Below are 20,801 nucleotides of genomic sequence, written 5' to 3'. Positions count from 1 at the left end.
AAAGACCCTATTTTTCTAATATTTCCTCTGACTTCTCTTGTTTTTGACTCACCACATGTGGTGTCAGGAGTGGGATCCTTTGAGTTGAGGAGACAGGATTTTTTTTTTTTTTTCCTTTTTGCTGCGAGTTTGAGTGGCATTTCTCTTTTTTCAAAACTTTCTGACCACTTTTGAGAGAATTGCAGCTGTTTATCACTGGCCCAAGTCAGACTGGATTTTGCACCTCATTCCTCTTCTGACTGGTAAGGCTCGAAGTGCATATGTTAATATGGATGTGGATGATTCTAAGGAGTATGTGAAGGTAAAAGCTGCCATTTTGCAAAAATATGATATAAATCCAGAAACTTACAGGCAAAGGTTCCGCTGCCTTGATGTTGTTGATGAGAGTCTGAAGGAACTGTATGCAAGGTTAAAAGAATTGTATGAGAAATGGATTCAGCCTAAAAATAAAACTGTGAAGGAAGTTGGTGAACTGATTATCTTGGAACAATTTTTGAGAATGCTGTGTCCTGAGCTGCAGGTTTGGATCAAGGAGCATAATCCAAAGTCTGCTGCAGAAGCTGCCACATTGGCGGATGTATTTGTAGCTGCCCGAAATAGGAGCCAGCCATGGAGCAACAGTGTGCTGATAGAGACTAACGCCAGTCACAGCCCTCTTAGCACCATCAGAAGTCAGCAACAGGTGTGGGTAAGCTCCCTTCAAGGGAGAACCCTCCTTTAAATGTTTTCAAGTCAGGTAAAAGACCACCTGTGTGTTACCTTTGTGGACAATAAGGTCACACCAAGCCTATGTGTCCTAAGAATCAAAGCAAGTTATCTCAGATGTGTTTTGTGCCTTACCAGAATGTGGATATTAAACCTGAGATAAAGTGTTCCAATAAAATCATGGTGAAGATCTGTGAACAAGAAATGGATGCTTTAAAAGATACTGGTAGCACACAGACTCTGGTGCACAGGCAATGTACTAATGGCTTCTACATACTCTTCTGAAACCATATCTGTTCGCTGTGTACATGGGGATGAAAGATCGTACCCCACTGCTGATCTGTTTATTGAGGTGCAGGGGTCTTCCTATCTGTTAAAGGTGGGGATAGCTGATAATCTACCCTATCCTGTAGTTCTTGGGGAGAATCTGCCAGTTATCTATGATTTATTAAGGGGAGTGCAGAGCTGTAATGCTGCCATAACAAGGGCCCAAGCTAAAAACCAGGATGAAGATTATGCAACACTTAGTGCTTTACTCTTCTTTGAGGTGGAGCTTGAGACAAAACCTGGGAAGTCTCGGAAGACACGCAGTCAAAGAAGGTGTGAAAAATTTCAACATTCAGTTGGAAAGGCCTCAGTTGAGATTACTCCAGATATGTCTTTGGGCTTTCAAATACCCATGAACATTAGGCAAATGCAGCAGGATGATCCAACTTTGTCTGCTATACTTTTGAGGGCTAAGGAGAAGGAATATGCTGCAGGATCTGACACAAATAAAGTGCCGTACATTCTGCAAGATGGCATTTTATATTACGGCTAAGCAGTTAGTGGTCCCTAAAGTGGCTCGTGAAACAGTGCTTACTTGGGGACACTCTATTCCCTGGGCTGGCCACCTTGGGAAGCATAAGACCACTGCTCGCATTAAGCAATACTTTTTCTGGCCTGGTTTACGCTCAGATGTTGCCTTGGTTTGCAGAAGTTGCCCCCAGTGTCAGAAGACCTCAATTAGACTGCCAACTAAAGCACCACTCCACCCTCTCCCAATCATTGGCACACCATTTCAACGTCTTGGCATGGACATAGTTGGTCCTGTGGAAAAGAGTAAAGCTGGAAATCGCTTTATGTTGGTCATTACAGACTATACTACAAGGTATCCCGAAGTCTTTCCACTAAAATCTGTCAAAGCAAAACCTGTGGCTTCCTCACTGATTCAACATTTTTCAAGGGTTGGATTTCCACAGGAAATTTTAACTGATCAAGGCACTAACTTTATGTCAAGATTATTGAAACAGGTTCATGAGCTGCTGGGCATCGGGAGTATGCGGACAACCCCGTATCACCCCCAGACAGATAGACTGATGGAGCGCTTCAACCAAACTTCGAAACAAATGCTCCGTAAGTTTAATGGCACAGGGTCTGATTGGGATCAGTGGCTACCATATCTCCTTTTTGCCTACAGAAAAGTTCCTCAAGCTTCCACTGGATTCTCTCCATTTGAGCTCCTTTATGGCCGTGAGGTGAGGGGTCCTCTGACTCTGCTGAGGAACTCATGGGAAAGAAATCAAGGTAAAGAGGAAGGTGTAAACATGGTTTCATATGTTGTTCAAATGAGGGATAAGTTACAGCAGATGAGTGAACTGGCTCAGAGTCATATGGCAGCTGCGCAGCAACGCCAAAAAGGTTGGTTTGACAAAAAAGCTCGCCATAGAAGTTTTGTCCCTGGTCAGAAGGTTTTGGTAATGTTGCAAACTTCTGACAGCAAGTTGCTTGCAAAGTGGCAGGGGTCTTTTGAAGTTCTGAGAAAGCTTGGACCTACTACCTACCAAGTCTCCACACCAGGTCTCCAGTGAGGGCGTCGATTGCTCCATGTCAACCTTCTCAAGGAGTGGGTACTACGCACTGAAAATGAAACGGAGGCATGGTTTATTCACAGTGTGGATGAGGAGGTGGAAGTTAATGATTATTTGCCTTCAGTAACATCTTCTGTCCTGGACCTAAGCCATCTCACTAGTGAACAACAGTCTCAGGTAGCGCCTCTGATCACTTCAAGCATATTTCAAGAGTGTCCAGGTCGCACCACCTTGGTGGAGCATAATATTGTTCTAAAACCTGATGCTGTTGCAAAGCGTATGAGTTACAGGATACCAGAACCAGGTAGTAGAAGAATAACAAAAGGGAGCTAATAAACCCAAGGTCATCTAACTAAATTAAGAACACATAACAAATCCAATAAGGAACCAATCAAATGATGATGATGATGATGATGATGATGATGATGATAATAACCCATAAACACAAGGAAATACAAAAACTAACCAAAAACCATCAACTTAAATCACATCTCAAAAGCAAAAAGGAATTATAAACTGACAAAACTCAAAATTCTGGGCTTGAGACCTGGGTACCATGGTAGACAGATGTGACAATCCCAGCTGAAAGCTCAGTCAAGTAGGAGAAAGCTGAGAAAAGTACTAAAGACTGAAAGAACTTGAGATGTGTGAAGTCCAAAGAAGTCCCAGTGATAGAATTAAAAGCTGTAACCTCAAAACTGGTAAGAGGGAAGAAGTGTAGATATTACATAATACATTTTTAATTAGATTTACAGCTTCAGAAACCACTCACTCCTTTCTGATTCAGATTAGAATGTCTGTCCAACCCTGGTGTTTGAGTTACTACATTTTATGTTGGTTTAAAAATAAATTGGCATCAATTTAGTCATATTTCAAACAATTTGGATGTAGAAGATGGACACTAGGAAGGGACAGATTGACCAAACAAGGTGCGATCACCTGACCTGTTCAGAGACTCAGGTGTGTGAGCTCAATTCTCAGACTCGTGTTCACTCTGGTACATGCACCTCTATGGAGAGCTGAAGAAACTCTTTGTTTTAATGGGAAATGTTTGACTGTCAGGGTGATGTAGGGGTGCAAGAGCTTCCTGATGGGTTGGATTTCTTTATCTGAATGTTGAATTTGCAGCATTGTATTTGAATCAGATTTTTACTGATGGATGATTCATTGCAATAGATGATTAACTAACAGCCTATCCAGGCTGCCACTGGACAAGTCATCACAGTGCCACGAGGAAACTCCAGTTTTCCCAGGAGTGGCGTTTGAACCCACGGGAATTGATGTGCATTGAATCTTAAGTCCAACACCTTAACCACTCAGCCATCCTGGTGAATGGAACTGATGAAAGAGAAATGTTGAAAGAAGAATATTAGGAATACAATCAGTGATATCCTGTCTGTCCTTCTAAACACTCCTGCTCTTCCTTATTTAATGATACACAGCCGGAGAATTCATGGAGGACTCGCGATCAATACTGTATCAATAACAAGTTTAAGGAGGTGGCTTTAAGACGTTACACATTTGTTATCTGTCTTTGAGATATGAATAAAGTTTTAGAGAAGGAGGGAAAAAAAGTCACGTGACCGCTGGACAGCAAACCACTGCAGAGCAGGGGGAGGGGCGTGTGACCGCGCCGGACATGCGCAAACATGGCTGATGTGTGAAGACGCTAGAGCTGCGGAATAATTTAGAGGAGCAACACAAACTGAAGTATTGATCCTATCACGTTAGTGTCGATCCGACACCAATACCAACGTCTGTATCGCTTCTATCGATTTTTCGATCGATCCGCTCAGCCCCAGTTGAAGCAGCAATGTGTTCAGTTCAGTATCTGAGAGAGTTCATCAAGGAGAGACTCACTGCTGCTTGTGAAGAAATCTTTTCAGAGGTTCAAAAAACCATCGTCCGGTATGAGGAGGAGATCGTCCGTCAACGCAAACTGCTGGATATCAGCCGGAGACCCGACAGAAACTCACACATCATAGGTATGGAAATGTTTTTAAGAGAAGCCGTTGAGAATAATTTGCGCATCTACATCGATATATACGGTTTAGTATGCTGACGCCGGCCATGCTGCCTTTAGGTCCACCTCGTAAACTCAGCAAAGACACGAATTCGTTTAAAAGGCTTTTTTTTGGTTATTTTTCCTTTGTTATGATAAACACATTTGTAATCACCAGGGTTATAATAGTTTTGGATTTTACATTATAGTTTAGTTTTAGTTAGTTTTTACTTTTTTTTCTCTAATTCAGTTAGTTTTAATTAGTTTTCAGAGAGGTTTTGCTCGTTTTTATTAGTTTTTATTTTTGGTTTCATGCTTAGTTTTAGTTAGTTTCAGTTAGTTTCAGTATTAGTTTTAGTATTTTCATATCTAATCAGGTGCAAGATTCAAGGCGCAAAAGTGACTATTGTGTAATGAAAACTTGACAAAAGATACAGTTTAAAGAAATATAGTCAACAACCAACTGTTCACAAGACATGCTAAATTTGTGTAATATTAAGGACACACATGAGCATAATCAGGGAGAAACAAAGAAAAACATGAACTCCCAAACTCAATAAATTCTACAATAAACTCCACAATAAACTTCAGCATCAGTGCAGCAGATTAATAACGCCTACATGTGGTGTTAAACAAAAACAAACTCTTTGAAGGAGTCAAAGCTCAAATCCAGCTGCATCCTGATATTCTCACCACCTGAAGCTGCTTCTGTTTTGGAGCTAGCTTGGTTAGATGCTCGCTAATTAAACCTGCAGGGTCTTTGCGGCCTCTGTACACAACCTACAGAAGTTGCCGACCTCATGTCCGCATTTATGCTTGTGTAGCTGGATTGTGTGTGTTAATTACCTTGTGGTCGTGTGCAGGTGTTTGTACTCAAAGAACCTCCATACGGGACTCGGCAGACCGCAGCCATTACTTTGCGGACCAGCGCGGTGAGCGCACGCACATGCGCACTCACACAGTTGTCCTGTGGCGCTCCCAGCTTAAACTCGGAGAGTGGAAACAATGATTTCATATCAATCCACAAGGCTTAAAAAACCCCCCCAAAAAACAAGTAAATGAAAGTAAGTTTATCGATTATTTCAGTTAGTTTTAGTTAGTTTTGTAAACTCACAATTCAGTTTTAATTAGTTATCGTTTTTTCCTTTTAATTATAGTTTTTATTTATTTCAGTTAACGACAATGTTTTTTCAATTTCAGTTTTCGTTATTTCGTTCGTTTTCGTTAACTATAATAACCCTGGTAATCACCTTTATTGTTTTATTCCTTTGATATAGTTTTAATATAATTCTGTACTTAAATCAATCATAATTCAAAACATCTCTATAAAAAAGATCAGCTTTTTATCAACAAATTCCACTTTTTTAAATTTTTTGAACACATGAGCAGGACTGTAACAAAGGGCTGACCCTAGATCAGCCTTCAAGTGCACCGGAACCCAGCTGATGAGGGAGCGCTGCGCTGCGCAGCATTGTGTGAGCTGTAGCATTGTCGGGAGGAGAAGAAGAGTGGCTGGAGAGTGCTAGTATTGTGATCGCTATTGTTTGGACCTGTGTGATTGTAGGTAGTTTCTGGCTTGACATTAATCCCTGTGTGCGTTCAATAACAAGTGAGTATTCATCCAAGTACTCTGTGTAGCTGTAGTAAGTGTTCGCATTTGTAATTAGTTAATAATCGCCTTATCGCGGCTGCATTTTTTACCGCGAGTGCAACGTAGTTTGTGTAATGGCGGACCTAGCTGTCCAGATAGCGATCACAAGTCATGTGAATATTTGTATATTTGTCAGTACTATTATTATTATTCCTGTGTCTTTGTTTGTTGCAATGTATAGAGATGGCCTTGTTCCAGCTGTTCTAATTACATGTATGGAGGCTAAAGCTGTTAATTCATTTAAGCTACACCATGCTAACCATGACTAGGCTGAATTATGTTACAAGCTAAGCTGCATGTGTGAGCTTATGTATTGTGGTGATGAGAACTCATCAGTCCATGGCTAGTTAGGGCCCGAGCACGAACTGTGCGAAGGCCCTATTGTAATTGCTTCGTTTATTATTATTATTATTATTTTTTTTTTTTTTTTTTTTATTATTATTATTATTATTATTATTATTATTCAGGCAAATGAATTGGCTTTTTGGGGGCTTTATCATATTCAAAAACTCATGAAACTTTGCACATGCGTCACACCTGGTGAAAATTTAAGTATTTTAATGGGCTCGGGCAAGGGCGCGCCCAAATGGCTCGCTAGCGCCCCCTAAACTGGAGCCCCACCGCTGTGTTTCACGTACATGAATGAAACTTCATACACATGTATATCATGTCCAGGCGCACAAAAAATCCTCTTGGAGCCATGCCCTAAACCCAACAGGAAGTCCGCCATTTTGAATTAATTATGCAAATTTGGCGATTTGCAGCCCTCACACTTTTTCTAATAACTCAGAGGTTTTAGACGTTATCATCTTCATATTTGGTTTGTCTAACCTACACCCCCAGGGGAATCTAAATCTCGAAAATGGTGAGTTTTTGCCAAGGGGGAGGGGTCCTTATGCCCCTTTGAACTTTGATCATTCGCCATGAAATTTTGATTGCCTCTCATTCATACCTACATGATCCAATGTGCATCAAACTTCTCCAGTAGGATGAGGGTGCCCCCCTGAACACATACATATGACAATATTTAATATCAGTCGCAGCGCCACCTAGTGGGAACAGGAAATGTCATATTTTACACTTGGAGGTCCAGCTCCAAGGTGGTTTAGCAGAACCATCTCAAATTTCACCTGGAAAGCCTTAAGAAGTTGGACTTACTGTGTTTTCAAAACTGTGACTTTTTGACAAAAGGGCGTGACCCTTATGGGACGGCAAAGTTCGATGATTCGCCATGAACACAAAAAGGGCTGTAACTCAAAGCCAACTTGCCCAATCTGGCTCAAACTTCAGTCGTGTGATAAGCATGCTGCCCTGAACACACTCATATGCATAAAGTCCATAAATGTTAGAGCGCCGCCTAGTGGCAGCTCGGAATATCTTAAAATAGCAAGTTTTTTGAGTAGCCCCGGAGCTACGTTTTATCTACATGTATGAAAATGTACAGGCTCATGTAACATACTAAGACGTACAAAAAAGTCTCTTGGACCCATACCCCAAACCCTACAGGAAGTCGGCCATCTTCAATTGAAGGTGTCAATTTTTGCCATTTCCACGCCTGCTATTTGAACGAACTTGTCCTAGGGCATTTGACCCAGTGAGACCAAATTTGCTCCACATCATCTAGACAAGGAGCCCATCAAATATTGTGGAAATCTTTACAAAATATTAAATGGCCTTATCACACCAGGCCATTGAAATTGGCCTTCGTTTTTCTCCCTCACCACCAAAATTGTTTGTGCACTTGTTCGCACATGCTTTGTCTGATCAGGCTGAAAATTTAATCACTCATGTACACACCCAGGCTGAATCCATAACTACAGATTCAAGACTGTAGGCGCAATAGCGCCCCCTACAGAAGCAAATGAAAATTTGTATGACGTCCACATAATTAGTTTTGCTCTGAAATGCATGAAACTATCTTTCACCATTCCTTACGAAATCCTCATCAATTTGATAAGCCTCCTGCCCTGAACACATTGATATGCATAAAGTCCATAAATGTTACAGCGCCACCTACTGGCAGCTTGAAATATCATAAAATAGCATGTTTTTTAGCTAGCCCCAGAGCTACATTATATCTACAGCTCTGAAATTCTGCACACTCATGTAACATCCTAAGACGTACAAAAAAGTCTCTTGGAGCTATACTGGAAACCCTACAGGAAGTCCAGCATCTTCAATTGAAAGTGTCAATTTTTGTCAATTTTTGCCATTTTCAGGCCTGCTATTTGAATGAACTCCTCCTAGGGCATTTCAGCCAGTGAGACCAAATTGGCTCCAGATCATCTAGACAAACAGCCCATCAAATATTGTGGAAATCTTGACAAAATATTAAATGGTGTTGTCACACCAGGCCATTGAAGTTGGCTTTCATTTTTCTCAATGGCGACCAAAATTGTTTGGGCACGTGTTCGTACATGCTTTGCCCGATCTGCCTGAAAATGTAATCACTCATGTACACAGCCACTCTGAACCCATAACTATGGATTCAAGGCTATACGTAGCTGCAAGAGCGCCCCCTACAGAAGCAAATGAATTTTTTATAGCATCCACAAACTTAGTTTCTCGGAAATGTATGAAAATGTGTTTCAACATTCTTGACATCATCCTGATCAAAACAGTCTATCAGACCCATGCCCTATTTTGCATGCTGGAGCCGTGACCCCACCCCCAAATATTCCATTGCGTCTATGCCGAGAGCAAAAGATATCTTTTCCTAAAAAAGAATTCAACTTTCTACAGACCTTCTGTACACCATCACGATCACAAGACCTCCGAGTGCGGCACGGGTCGACGAGCGCCACGGGTCGACGCGCAGGGAGTGCGAGGGCCCGATATCACCGCTTGCGGTTTTAATTATGTTTATATTTCTGTTTCTTTCAGAACCACACACATACCCACACACTCATAGCAAATATCCTGTTGTATCATTCCATCAATCCCACAATAAATCTTCAGTGACAAAGCTCTGGACTGTGCATTCTAATCGATGCCCCTCAGTGGCCACCTCTACAGCTGAACTCAGTCAGTTAGCGAATGTCCCACAGAACATTTGGAGGCCCCAGCGAGGATTCCTTTTATTGTGGTTACTGAGGATTGCCAGAGATGTCCCAAGACCAGCAAACACATTATTATGCAGCGGGTGCCCGCCCACGACGCATGACGCGGCAACCAGCCTGGATGGAAGAATATGTAGTCTCCCTCCCAGAACAACAAGTGGCCTTCAGCCCCCCGGATGCAGCTTACCTGTCCCCGCGTCAGCCACCCTGTCGTAGCCTGAAAGGAACACCGGAGAGACCCGCCAGGATGACGCCTCTCGCCTCTTTACCAGTCGAGTATGCTGATTCGGATGCTAAGCTTGGAGCAGTCACAAACCATTGGCATGTGTCGGATGAGGCAGACCCCCTTTTTCAGAGCACGCCTATTACACCACGGCCAAAGCAGGATTCAGGAGCTACACCAGAAGTCCTTAATGCTCTTCACCAACTGATGGAGGAGAATCAGAGAATGCAAAGGCAGATGCTGCAACTGCAGCGGCGACTTGACGAGAGAGCATCACCGGTCCCGCAACCACACATGGTCTCGCTTACCTATTCTCAGCAAATAGAGCAGGCAGCTTCCCTGCTACACCCATTGCAGCAGCATGATGGCATGGACCAGATCCCACCACTGCCTCCACCTCCACCAGCAACAGCTGGAGATATGCCACCTCCGGGAGGTGACGGCATCTGGCCAAAGCCACCACCTCCAGTAACAGATGACCCACTGCCACCTCTGGGGCAAGATGTGATTACAGAACTCACAGAGCTGCTGAGGGACTTAAAGACAAAGCAACAGGTGCCACACCCAGAGCCACACCCCGTACCAAAGCCACGAACCCCCGACTACTGCCAGCCTCACGTACCAGCAGAGAGGGAGTCAGACTTCGGCATCCATCAGCGTGAGTTAGTCTACCGTGGTCCAAAACCCACTATCCCTTTATTTACTAAAGGGGACCCGAGGGAATTTGCCAGGCTCAAGGTTGCCTTGGAGAATCTGTTGCCAGAGGACGCCACAGAGCGCTTCAAGTACCAGATTCTTGTCGACCACTTGAAGTATGAGGAGGCCCTTCTCATCGCAGATTCGTACACAAGCTCCTCCTATCCTTACACAGAGACAATGGCAAGCCTTATTGAGCATTACGGGCAGCCACACCAACTTGCTCTCAAAAGGATTGCAGACCTGATGGAAGCCCCAAGTGTGGCACGGGGTGATGTCAGTGGCTTCAAGCGGTTTGCACTGAAAGTCAGAGCATTAGTGGGCATGCTGGATCAGCTGGGGGACAGTGGACAGACAGAGCTCCGCTGCGGATCCCACGTCACCCGACTCCTCTCCAAGCTGTCTCCAGACATGCGGGCAGAATTCAAGAGGTTCTTGTATCCCATGCGCATCACCATCCCCAGCCTCCTGCACTTCTCTGATTGGCTCAACTACGAGCTGAAGATCCAGGAGACAGTGTATGAGTCCCTGCATCGCGAGGACAAGAACAGCGCGGGGTCCAAGCCCGAGCGACGTCGTGATAGCAAAGGGGGAAAGAGCATCAGTGTTCTGCTTGCTGCTGATCAGCCCGAGAGTACCCCCACGGCAGCAAAGCTACCTGCTGGAGCCCAGCGAGCCAATAGAACGGCGTACTGCCCCTATTGCAACAATAATCAGCACTTTCTTGACCAATGTGCTAACTTTTCACAGCTCACAGTGGACCAGAGAACAGCGTGGATCAAGACGAACAGGAGATGCTGGCGATGCGGTCGCCTGCACCAAGCTGCTCAGTGCCGTCTGAAGATGCTGTGTGAGAAATGCAAAGGGAGACACCTGCAAGCATTGCATGAGGTGAATGCCAAGCCTCAAACGGAGAACACTGCGTGCCTTGTTAGCACAACCAATGAAATCCTATACCTTGATCGGCGATCAGGATGCAGCCAAGTACTGCTGAAGGTCAGCAAGGTGCTGCTACGCAACGGTCCCCTGGCCATTGAGACCTATGCCATCCTTGACGATGGATCCGAGCGGACCATAATCCTCCCGGAGGCAACACAAAGGCTCAAACTGAGAGGTGAAGCCGAAGACCTGGCTCTTCGGACCGTGCGGCAGGACCTTCAAGTGATACACGGCGCCGCAGTGTCGTTCTCCCTCTCACCCACTGATCAGCCAAAAAGGTCCTTCAAGATAAACAGAGCATTCACAGCGGACCAACTGGGACTGGCGGAGCACACCCACCCTGTGAAAGCCCTTCAGAGAAGGCATAAACACTTACGAGGCCTTCCCCTCCAAGCATTGAACAGGGTGCGCCCTCTACTGCTAATCGGATCTGACTACACTCATCTCATCACACCTGTGGAGCAGGTGCGCCTGGGTCCTCCAGGAGCTCCAGCTGCAGTGAAGACACAGCTTGGCTGGACCCTGCAGGGGCCAACCAAGCACATCAAGCAGCAGTCCATCACACAGCAGTGTCTGCAGCTCTCCACTCTCTCCCCGACGGCTGAGCTCCTTCACAGTGTGGAGAGACTGTGGCAATTAGATGTCCTTCCCTACAAGAATGAGCGGCTAGTCACACGTTCCAGGCAGGACCAGGACGCTGTCCACCTGCTAGAGACAAAGACTGTTCGCGTCAATGTCGACGGTATCCAGCGCTATGCCACTCCCCTTCTCAGAGTGAAGGACATGCCACAACTTAAAGCACCTAAGGAGGCAGTACTAGCCAGTCTCCGCAGCACAGAGAGACGCCTGCGGAGAGACCCTGACAAAGCCGCGGCATATTGTGCGGAGATAGACAAGCTGGAGAAAGCCGGTTATGCCGTGAAGGTGCCAGAAGAGGAGCTGGAAGGGGCAGCTGAATCCTGGTTCATCCCACACCACATGGTAACCCATAACGGGAAGAACCGGATCGTGTTTAACTGCTCCTATGTGTACAAGGGAGACAATCTTAATGAGCTGCTGTTGCCAGGCCCCCCGCTGAGTGCAAGCTTATTAGGAGTCCTCCTGCGCTTCAGGGAACACACAGTCGCGGTCAGCAGCGATATCCAAGGTATGTTTCATCAGGTGAGGTTGCTCCCTGAGGACAAGCCATTGCTCCGCTTCTTGTGGCGAAACCTGAAGACAGAGAAACCACCCAGCATGTATGTATGGCAAGTCCTTCCATTTGGCACAACCTGCAGCCCCTGTTGTGCCACATTTGCACTGCAGAAGCACGTGTTCGACCACAGCCAGCCAGGCGAGGATGTCCGCGTATCCATAGAGCGGTCATTCTATGTAGACAACTGCCTGCAGAGCTTCTGCTCTGTTGAAGAAGCCCAACACCTGGTTGACAAGCTCAAGGCATTGCTAGCGATGGGTGGATTTGTGCTGCGCCAGTGGGCCAGCAACATGCCTGCGGTCATCAGTCACCTCCCAAAGGAAGCCAGATCGGAGAGCAATGAGCTGTGGCTCACGGAGTCCGACACCGACCCTCAAGAACTGGCCCTGGGGCTTCGCTGGCTCTGTAGCTCGGACACCATGGGGTACAAGTACCGGATACTGGATCACCCCACACCTACTCTGCGGAACATCTATAGAGTCCTTGCCCGTCTGTATGACCCTCTGGGCTTTATTGTCCCTTTCACGACACGGGCCAAAGTCTTAGTACAGCGGTTGTGGGACAAACACAGAGACTGGGATGACCCCTCCCTACCTGATGATGTGCTGCAACCCTGGTTGGCATGGGAGGAGGAATTGCAGGATCTCTCCCAGATTTCACTGCCCCGCTGTTACGTCAGCCCAGGAATGGACAGCCCCCGCTGTCATCGAGACCTGCACATCTTCGCAGATGCTTCAGAGAAAGCCTATGGCTCAGTAGCTTATTTGCGAGCAGAGAGCCTAGATGGCTATGTGGAAGTGGCTTTCCTGTCAGCGAGGTCTAGAGTTGCGCCAAAGAAACAGCTGTCAATGCCGAGACTTGAACTGTGTGCCGCACTAACTGCTGCTCAGTTAGCCTCACTGCTGCAGAGAGAGCTGACTGGGCCCATCCGCAACATCATTCTATGGACTGACTCCACTACAGTCCTCACATGGCTCAAGTCTGACTCCTGTCGATACAAGGTATTTATCGGCACCCGGGTTGCCGAAATCCAGGAGCTTACTGATGCCCAGGCCTGGAGGTATGTGGACTCAGCCAACAACCCAGCTGACGACATCACTCGGGGGAAGACGCTACTAGAGCTGGCCAGTGACAGCAGGTGGAGGCATGGGCCAGCCTTCCTGCAACAGGTAACAAACCTTTGGCCGGCACAGCCTGCGGCTGTAGTAGGAGAGGCCGAGGATGTGGCGGAGCTGCGAAGGCCAACTGTCTGCTGCCTCACTACATCAGTAACAACCTCACTGGGGCCTGATACTGATCAGTGCTCCTCCTTTGGGGAATTGACTGAGGCTGTAGCTCGAGCCCTGCATGGGGCAGCTGCAGACCAGGCATGTCTGTCTGCCGAAGACTACAGGGAAGCTGAGAGAGAGGTGCTTAGAAGGGCCCAGCAGGACAGTTTCCCTGAGGAACTGGACCTACTGAGGGCTGGCAAGCCAGTGCCAGCCACCAGTAGGCTCCGCTGTCTTGCCCCAGAGTCTGATGAGACAGTGCAGCTGATTCGTGTTGGAGGGCGTCTTCGCCGCAGTGACCAGCTGGACCTAGATGCCATCCACCCAGTGGTCCTAGACCCCCGGCACAGAGTGTCTCAGCTCCTCATCCATGATACCGACAGGAGCCTGCACCATCCTGGAGCAGAACGGTTGTTTGCAGAGCTACGTCGCAAATATTGGATTCTGCAGGGTCGCGAAGCAGTCAAGCGGCATCAGCGTTCCTGCCCTGACTGTCAGAGGTGGAGAGCTAATCCATCTGTGCCAAGAATGGCCGACCTGCCACCGGCGAGACTGCGGCTAATGAAACCCCCCTTCTTCTCCACAGGTGTGGACTGTTTTGGGCCCTTGACAGTGCAGGTGGGCCGTCGTCATGAGAAAAGATGGGGCATTCTGTTTAAGTGCCTAACAACACGAGCCGTGCACTTAGATGTCCTGTCTGGACTCGACACCGACTCCTTCCTTATGGCTCTTCGCAGATTCATTGCCCGAAGAGGAAAACCGGCTGAGCTCTTGTCGGACCAGGGGACAAATTTTCGCGGAGGGGAACGAGAGCTGAAAGATGCTTTCAAGGCAATGCACCCCACCCTCCAGGATCATCTGGCCAAATACCAGATCCAGTTCCAGTTCAACCCACCAAATGCACCACACTTCGGGGGCATATGGGAAAGAGAAGTAAGGTCGGTGAAGGCTGCCTTGTACGCCACCATCCGGCCTCAGCCTATCCCAGAGGAAGTCCTCCGGACAGTGCTAATTGAGATTGAGGGGATTTTAAACTCCAAACCTCTCGGCTATGTCTCCACAGATGTGGCTGATGTGGATCCTGTGACCCCCAATCTCCTCCTCATGGGGCGGCCGGACCCATCACTGCCACAGGCAGTCTACACTGACACAGAAATGCTTAGCCGCCGCCGCTGGAGACACACCCAGGTGTTGGCAGACCAGTTCTGGACCCATTTCATCCGCCACTACCTTTCTACTCTTCAGCCACGCTCCAAGTGGCACAAAGATACCTCCCAACTGAAACTAGGAACCATCGTGATGGTAGTGGATCCCCAGCTCCCTCGGGCCCTGTGGCCACTTGGCCGGGTCACAGAGGTCATCCCAGGGACAGATGGAAGAGTCAGGACAGCTGTGGTCCAGGTCAAGGACAAGACCTATACGAGGCCTGTGGCGCGCCTCATCGCCCTCCCAGACATCCCAGACATGGACCCGATCAGCCCTTTGTCAAGTGACAAATTTGATAGTACAAATTTGGGGCGGCTGTAACAAAGGGCTGACCCTAGATCAGCCTTCAAGTGCACCGGAACCCAGCTGATGAGGGAGCGCTGCGCTGCGCAGCATTGTGTGAGCTGTAGCATTGTCGGGAGGAGAAGAAGAGTGGCTGGAGAGTGCTAGTATTGTGATCGCTATTGTTTGGACCTGTGTGATTGTAGGTAGTTTCTGGCTTGACATTAATCCCTGTGTGCGTTCAATAACAAGTGAGTATTCATCCAAGTACTCTGTGTAGCTGTAGTAAGTGTTCGCATTTGTAATTAGTTAATAATCGCCTTATCGCGGCTGCATTTTTTACCGCGAGTGCAACGTAGTTTGTGTAATGGCGGACCTAGCTGTCCAGATAGCGATCACAAGTCATGTGAATATTTGTATATTTGTCAGTACTATTATTATTATTCCTGTGTCTTTGTTTGTTGCAATGTATAGAGATGGCCTTGTTCCAGCTGTTCTAATTACATGTATGGAGGCTAAAGCTGTTAATTCATTTAAGCTACACCATGCTAACCATGACTAGGCTGAATTATGTTACAAGCTAAGCTGCATGTGTGAGCTTATGTATTGTGGTGATGAGAACTCATCAGTCCATGGCTAGTTATGTTTATATTTCTGTTTCTTTCAGAACCACACACATACCCACACACTCATAGCAAATATCCTGTTGTATCATTCCATCAATCCCACAATAAATCTTCAGTGACAAAGCTCTGGACTGTGCATTCTAATCGATGCCCCTCAGTGGCCACCTCTACAGCTGAACTCAGTCAGTTAGCGAATGTCCCACAGAACAAGGACCCTTTGTGACAGTCTTCCTGTTTTTATATAAAAAAAAAAAAACTAAAGTGATACACAACATATACAGAGTTATACAGGCAGATTTATGTGTTTAAGACTATTATAGGGCAGCATGGTAGCGTGGTGGTTAGCACTGTTGTCTCACAGTAAGAAGGTCTGGGTTTGAATCCACCATCTCGCCGGGGTTCTCTCCAGGTACTCCGGTGTCCTCCCACAGTCCAAAGACATGCAGGTAGTAGGGTTAAGTTAACTTTAGGGCTCGGATTACTCGAGTAATTCGAATAATTTGATTATGAAAAATACTGAACACAAAAAAAGGGACTCCGCCAAAATATTTTTATGCTTTAATCCCAGATTAGCAACTACAAAGCATCACAATATTAAGCTCATGCAGCTCCCAGTTTTTCAACAAAAACACTGATAACACAACAGCAGCAGTTGCTTTATGTGCAGTCTGTCTGCACACAAGTGGCAAGCACAGAGCCATTATTGAACCGGTGGGCTCAGGTGGAGCGAAATGAAACATTTTTCTAGACTCCAAAGCAGCAGCACATTTTCCTGTAACTAGGAAACTGCTGGAGGAGCCAAACCCTTCATCAACCAGCAAGTGTTAATGTGAAGAAAAGAGAACTTTGTAGCTGCTCCATCCACCGCTGTTTTTTTCACAGCGAAAAATCTACAGTTAAGCTATGGAAGTTAAAATATGCAGATAAACTGTTAATAACACAAAGTAAATTGCCCATAAGTTTGAGCGGTTCTCTGTCTCTGTGTTAGCCCTACAACAGGCTAGTGACCTGTCCAGGGTATACCCTGACTCTTGCCAGTCCAAACTGTTATCAGCAGTTAACTAGATATTCCTGTTCAACCTGTCTTCAAGTGCATCTGAGATTATTTTCAAGTTTTAGAGCTGCAGCATTTTGAAATTATTAGCTTTGAAAATCACAATGTCATCACTTTGTGGGGAGTGGTGGCCTAGAGGAGAAGAAGAGAGGTTATCACTGAGAGGATGCTGGATCAAATCCTTGGATTGGCTGCACTGTGGGCCCTTGAGCAAACCTCCCACCTTGCCAACTTTTTGTGGGTTTATTGGTGGCTGGCAAACCAACATAGAACTGCATTACCGCCACCTACTGTACTGGAGTGTGAATCAGGCACGCGCACACACACACACACACACACACTCACACACAGATTCTAAAAAGCTCTCCGTCGCTGTGATGGATTTCCTTTAACACAGAGTGGATCATCGCTAGAGTTGCCATCTGTCTCGTACAATACAGAGCCCCGTATGTTACAGGACTCCGTGGAATACGGCTCCGTAACATGCGGGGTTCCGTACTTTACGGGACGGGTGGCAACTATCGCTGACATGCATTTCCACACCTTCACTGCTCTCTGTGAGTCTGTGTGTGTTGTGCTCGCTGAGAATTTCAGCTGTTATTTTTGTCTTTCCTTCTGCTGTAGCTACCAGAACTGGTTTGCTAGCGAGAGCGGGCCATTAGCACTAGCGATGGTTCGGTACCAGAAGGCCCGCCCCCCAGGACCGAGGGGCTCCGTCAAAATATTTTTTGTGTGAGTAGCGAGCAGCGGTTTTAACTGCGCAAGCGCAAAGAGGCGAAGCTGTTATGTGAGCTCAAGTAGTGCAAAAGGAAACATTTTTCCAGCATCCAAAACAGCAGCTTTTTCTTTTAGTAACCACCATTAAAATCTTTACTGGGAAACAGCTGGAGGTCCTTCATCAACCACCTGATCAGCAAGTGTTAAGGTGAAGAAAAGAGAACTTTGTAGCTGCTCCATCCACCGCTGTTTGTTCACACGGCGAAAAACTGCAGTACTAAAGTTAAAATATGCAGATAAACTGTTAATAAAAAAAGTATTTCTTATCCGATTACTCGATTAATTGATGGAATAATCGATAGAATACTCCATTACTAAAATAATTGATTTTCGCATCCCTAAAATACAAACCTTATTCCACAAAAGTTGGGACACTAATCAAATTGTGAATAAAAACAACATCTTCTAATATTTTATTGAGAATAGAACACAAATCACAGATCAAAAGTTTAAACTGAGAGAATGTGTCATTTTAAGGGAAAAATATGTTGTTTCAAAAGTACATGTCATCAACAAATCCCAAAAAAGTTGGGACAAGTAGCAATAAGTGGCTGGAAAAAGGAAATTGAGCATATAACGAACAGCTGGAAGACCAATGAACACTAATTAGGTCAATTGACAACATGATTGGGTATAAAAAAGAGCTTCTCAGAGTGTCAGTGTCTCTCTGAAGCCAAGATGGTAAGAGGATCACCAATTCCACCGTTGTTGCGCAGAAAGATAGTGCAGCAATACCAGAATGGTGTTACCCAGCGTAAAATAGCAAAGACTTTCAAGTTATCATCATCAACCGTGCATAACATCATCAAAAGATTCAGAGAATCTGGAACAATCGCTGTGCGTAAGGGTCAAGGCCGTAAAACTCTACTGGATGCTCGTGATCTCCGGGTCAGATGAGTCACGATTTGAAGTTCTTTATGGAACACTGGGACGCCATGTCATCTGGACCAGAGAGGACAAGGATAACCCAAGCTGTTATCAACACTCCGTTCAGAAGCCTGCATCACTGATGGTATGGGGTTGCATGAGTGCTTGTGGCATGGGCAGCTTGCATGTCTGGAAAGGCACCATTAATGCAGAGAACTATGTTCAGGTTCTAGAACAACATATGCTCCCATCTAGACGTCATCTCTTTCAGGGAAGACCCTGCATTTTTCAGCAAGATAATGCCAGACCACATTCTGCAGCAATCACAACATCATGGCTACGTAGGAGAAGGATCCGGGTACTGAAATGGCCAGCCTGCAGTCCAGATCTTTCACCTATAGAGAACATTTAGCGCATCATAAAGAGGAAGGTGCGACAAAGAAGGCCCAAGACGATTGAACACTTAGAGGCCTGTATTAGACATGAATGGGAGAGCATTCCTATTTCTAAACTTGAGAAACTGGTCTCCTCTGTCCCCAGACGCTGTTGAGTGTTGTAAGAAGAAGGGGGGATGCCACACAGTGGTAAAAATGGCCTTGTCCCAACTTTTTTTGGAATCTGGTTTGTAAATAAATAAATAAATAAAAAAAAAATATATATATATATATTTTTTGTGTGTGTGTGTGTGTGTGTGTGTGAATATGACACGTTGACATTAAAATTCCACGTCGACTAATTTTTGTAGTTGACGTCATTGATTAAGTTGACGCATCATTGCAGCCCTACTGATCAGACAATGCATTCTAGGTGTTCCACACAGCCTCCCCTAGCATTGTACCCTGAGTCACCTTGCTGTGTGTAAATGATTACCATTTATTCAGGTTTTGCGATATGCTTTTGTAAAATAGTTTTATGTGTTTGTGTTTTTTTGTGTTGTGACATTACTAACCTTGTTTTTGTGTTTCTTTATTCAAGAATTTTCACAACAGCATGAAGGTGAGGAAGAGGAGGGTCTCACAGACCTACCGGTCTGTAACCAAGAGAGGAACTCCAGTCTGGACCAAGAGGACCCAGAGCCTCCACAGATTAAAGATGAACAGGAGGACCCAGAGCCTCCACAGATTAAAGAAGAAGAGGAGGAACTCTGCAATAGTCAGGAGGGAGAGCAGCTTGGACTGAAGCAAGAGACTGATACCTTCATGGTGACTCTTACATATGAGGAAAGTGACCACAGTGAACCAGAATCAAACAGTGAGCAGCTTATTTCTCACAGCTCTCATGAAACAGAGCTAAAGAAGAGGAGACATCATAGAAAGAGAAGTCACAGTCAGAGAGTAAACAGCACTCCTGTGTCAGAGTGTCAGAGACAAACTGATGCAAGGAAAAAGTCTCTAAAATGTGACACCTGTGGAAAAGCTTTCATCTATAAGTCCCACCTGGTGACACACCTCAGAGTTCACACAGGGGAGAAACCACATTGTTGTATCACTTGTGGGAAAAGATTTGGTCAGAAATCAGACCTGGAGCGTCATGCAAGAATTCACACCGGTGAGAAGCCGTTTTCTTGTAGTGCCTGTGGGAAAAGATTCATTGAGAAATCAGGTTTGGACCGTCATGTAAGAATTCACACAGGTGAGAAGCCATATCTTTGTAGCACCTGTGGGAAAAGATTCACTTGGCTAATACAGTTTAAGACACACATGAGAATTCATACCGAGTAAACGTTTGATGTTTAGAAAATGTAGGACAGTGGTGAGTTGTAGTAGTGTGTTTGTGGTAGAGCGCACACTGAGCCGAAGTCAAATCACTGCAACACCAGAGTGAAAAGATGTCCTAGGGCTGGGCGATATGGACCAAAAATAATATCTTGATATTTTTTAGCTGAACAATGATAAACGATAAAAAATATATCACCGGAAAAAGCATCTGAAAAGCTGCTAAATCAAGTTGCTAAGTTGGCAACACTGCCATGCTTCCTGCATGATTTACAGGTGAAGTGGTGAGGGAGAGAGCCGGGGTAGTGTGAAGTTGTGCAGAGACAAATTGGGAGAAGAGAAACATGAAATGGTGGATCTACAAGTATGATTGTAATGCGACATAGACTATATTAATATAAGCAATATTGTCTCATATCATGTATGAAAATATATTGATATCTCTTAAAAACTTGATATATTGCCCAGCCTTAAGATGACCCGTATTCAAGTTAGTACTTTGTGTGCAGAGCAGTAAAGAACTTTCAGCATTGTTTATTCAAGTTATTACCTTATTCTTATAATTGTAGCAGGGAAACCCTGATCTTATAGTTCATGATGGTTAAAGTTCAGTATGCTCCTGTTCTGCTGGCTCATTGTTTAGTTCTGTAGTTTTATTAGTGTTTTATCAATAAAACTGTTTAAAT

At 45.5% G+C, this 20,801-nt stretch overlaps 1 protein-coding gene across 1 annotated transcript; it reads left to right on the top strand.

Annotated features, from left to right (window-relative positions):
• The first annotated feature begins 5,962 nt into the window (after positions 1–5,962).
• On the top strand, positions 5,963–19,506 carry LOC115796997 (uncharacterized). The gene is made up of 3 exons (XM_030753487.1): positions 5,963–6,339; positions 9,092–15,327; positions 19,376–19,506. The coding sequence occupies exon 2, from the start codon at positions 9,314–9,316 to the stop codon at positions 15,113–15,115; it is 5,802 nt and encodes a 1,933-aa protein (XP_030609347.1). The 5' UTR covers positions 5,963–6,339; positions 9,092–9,313; the 3' UTR covers positions 15,116–15,327; positions 19,376–19,506.
• Positions 19,507–20,801: the final 1,295 nt, after the last annotated feature.

This window comes from Archocentrus centrarchus, chromosome 18 (assembly GCF_007364275.1).
Source record: "Archocentrus centrarchus isolate MPI-CPG fArcCen1 chromosome 18, fArcCen1, whole genome shotgun sequence".
NCBI classification, from domain to species: domain Eukaryota; kingdom Metazoa; phylum Chordata; class Actinopteri; order Cichliformes; family Cichlidae; genus Archocentrus; species Archocentrus centrarchus.
Note: the sequence above shows the minus strand (reverse complement) of the source record. Positions and strands in the feature narration are given on the sequence as shown.

Coding starts and splice junctions, on each gene's coding strand:
- LOC115796997 (XM_030753487.1), top strand. CDS start 9,314: ATGTCCCAAGACCAGCAAACACATTATTATGCAGCGGGTGCCCGCCCA.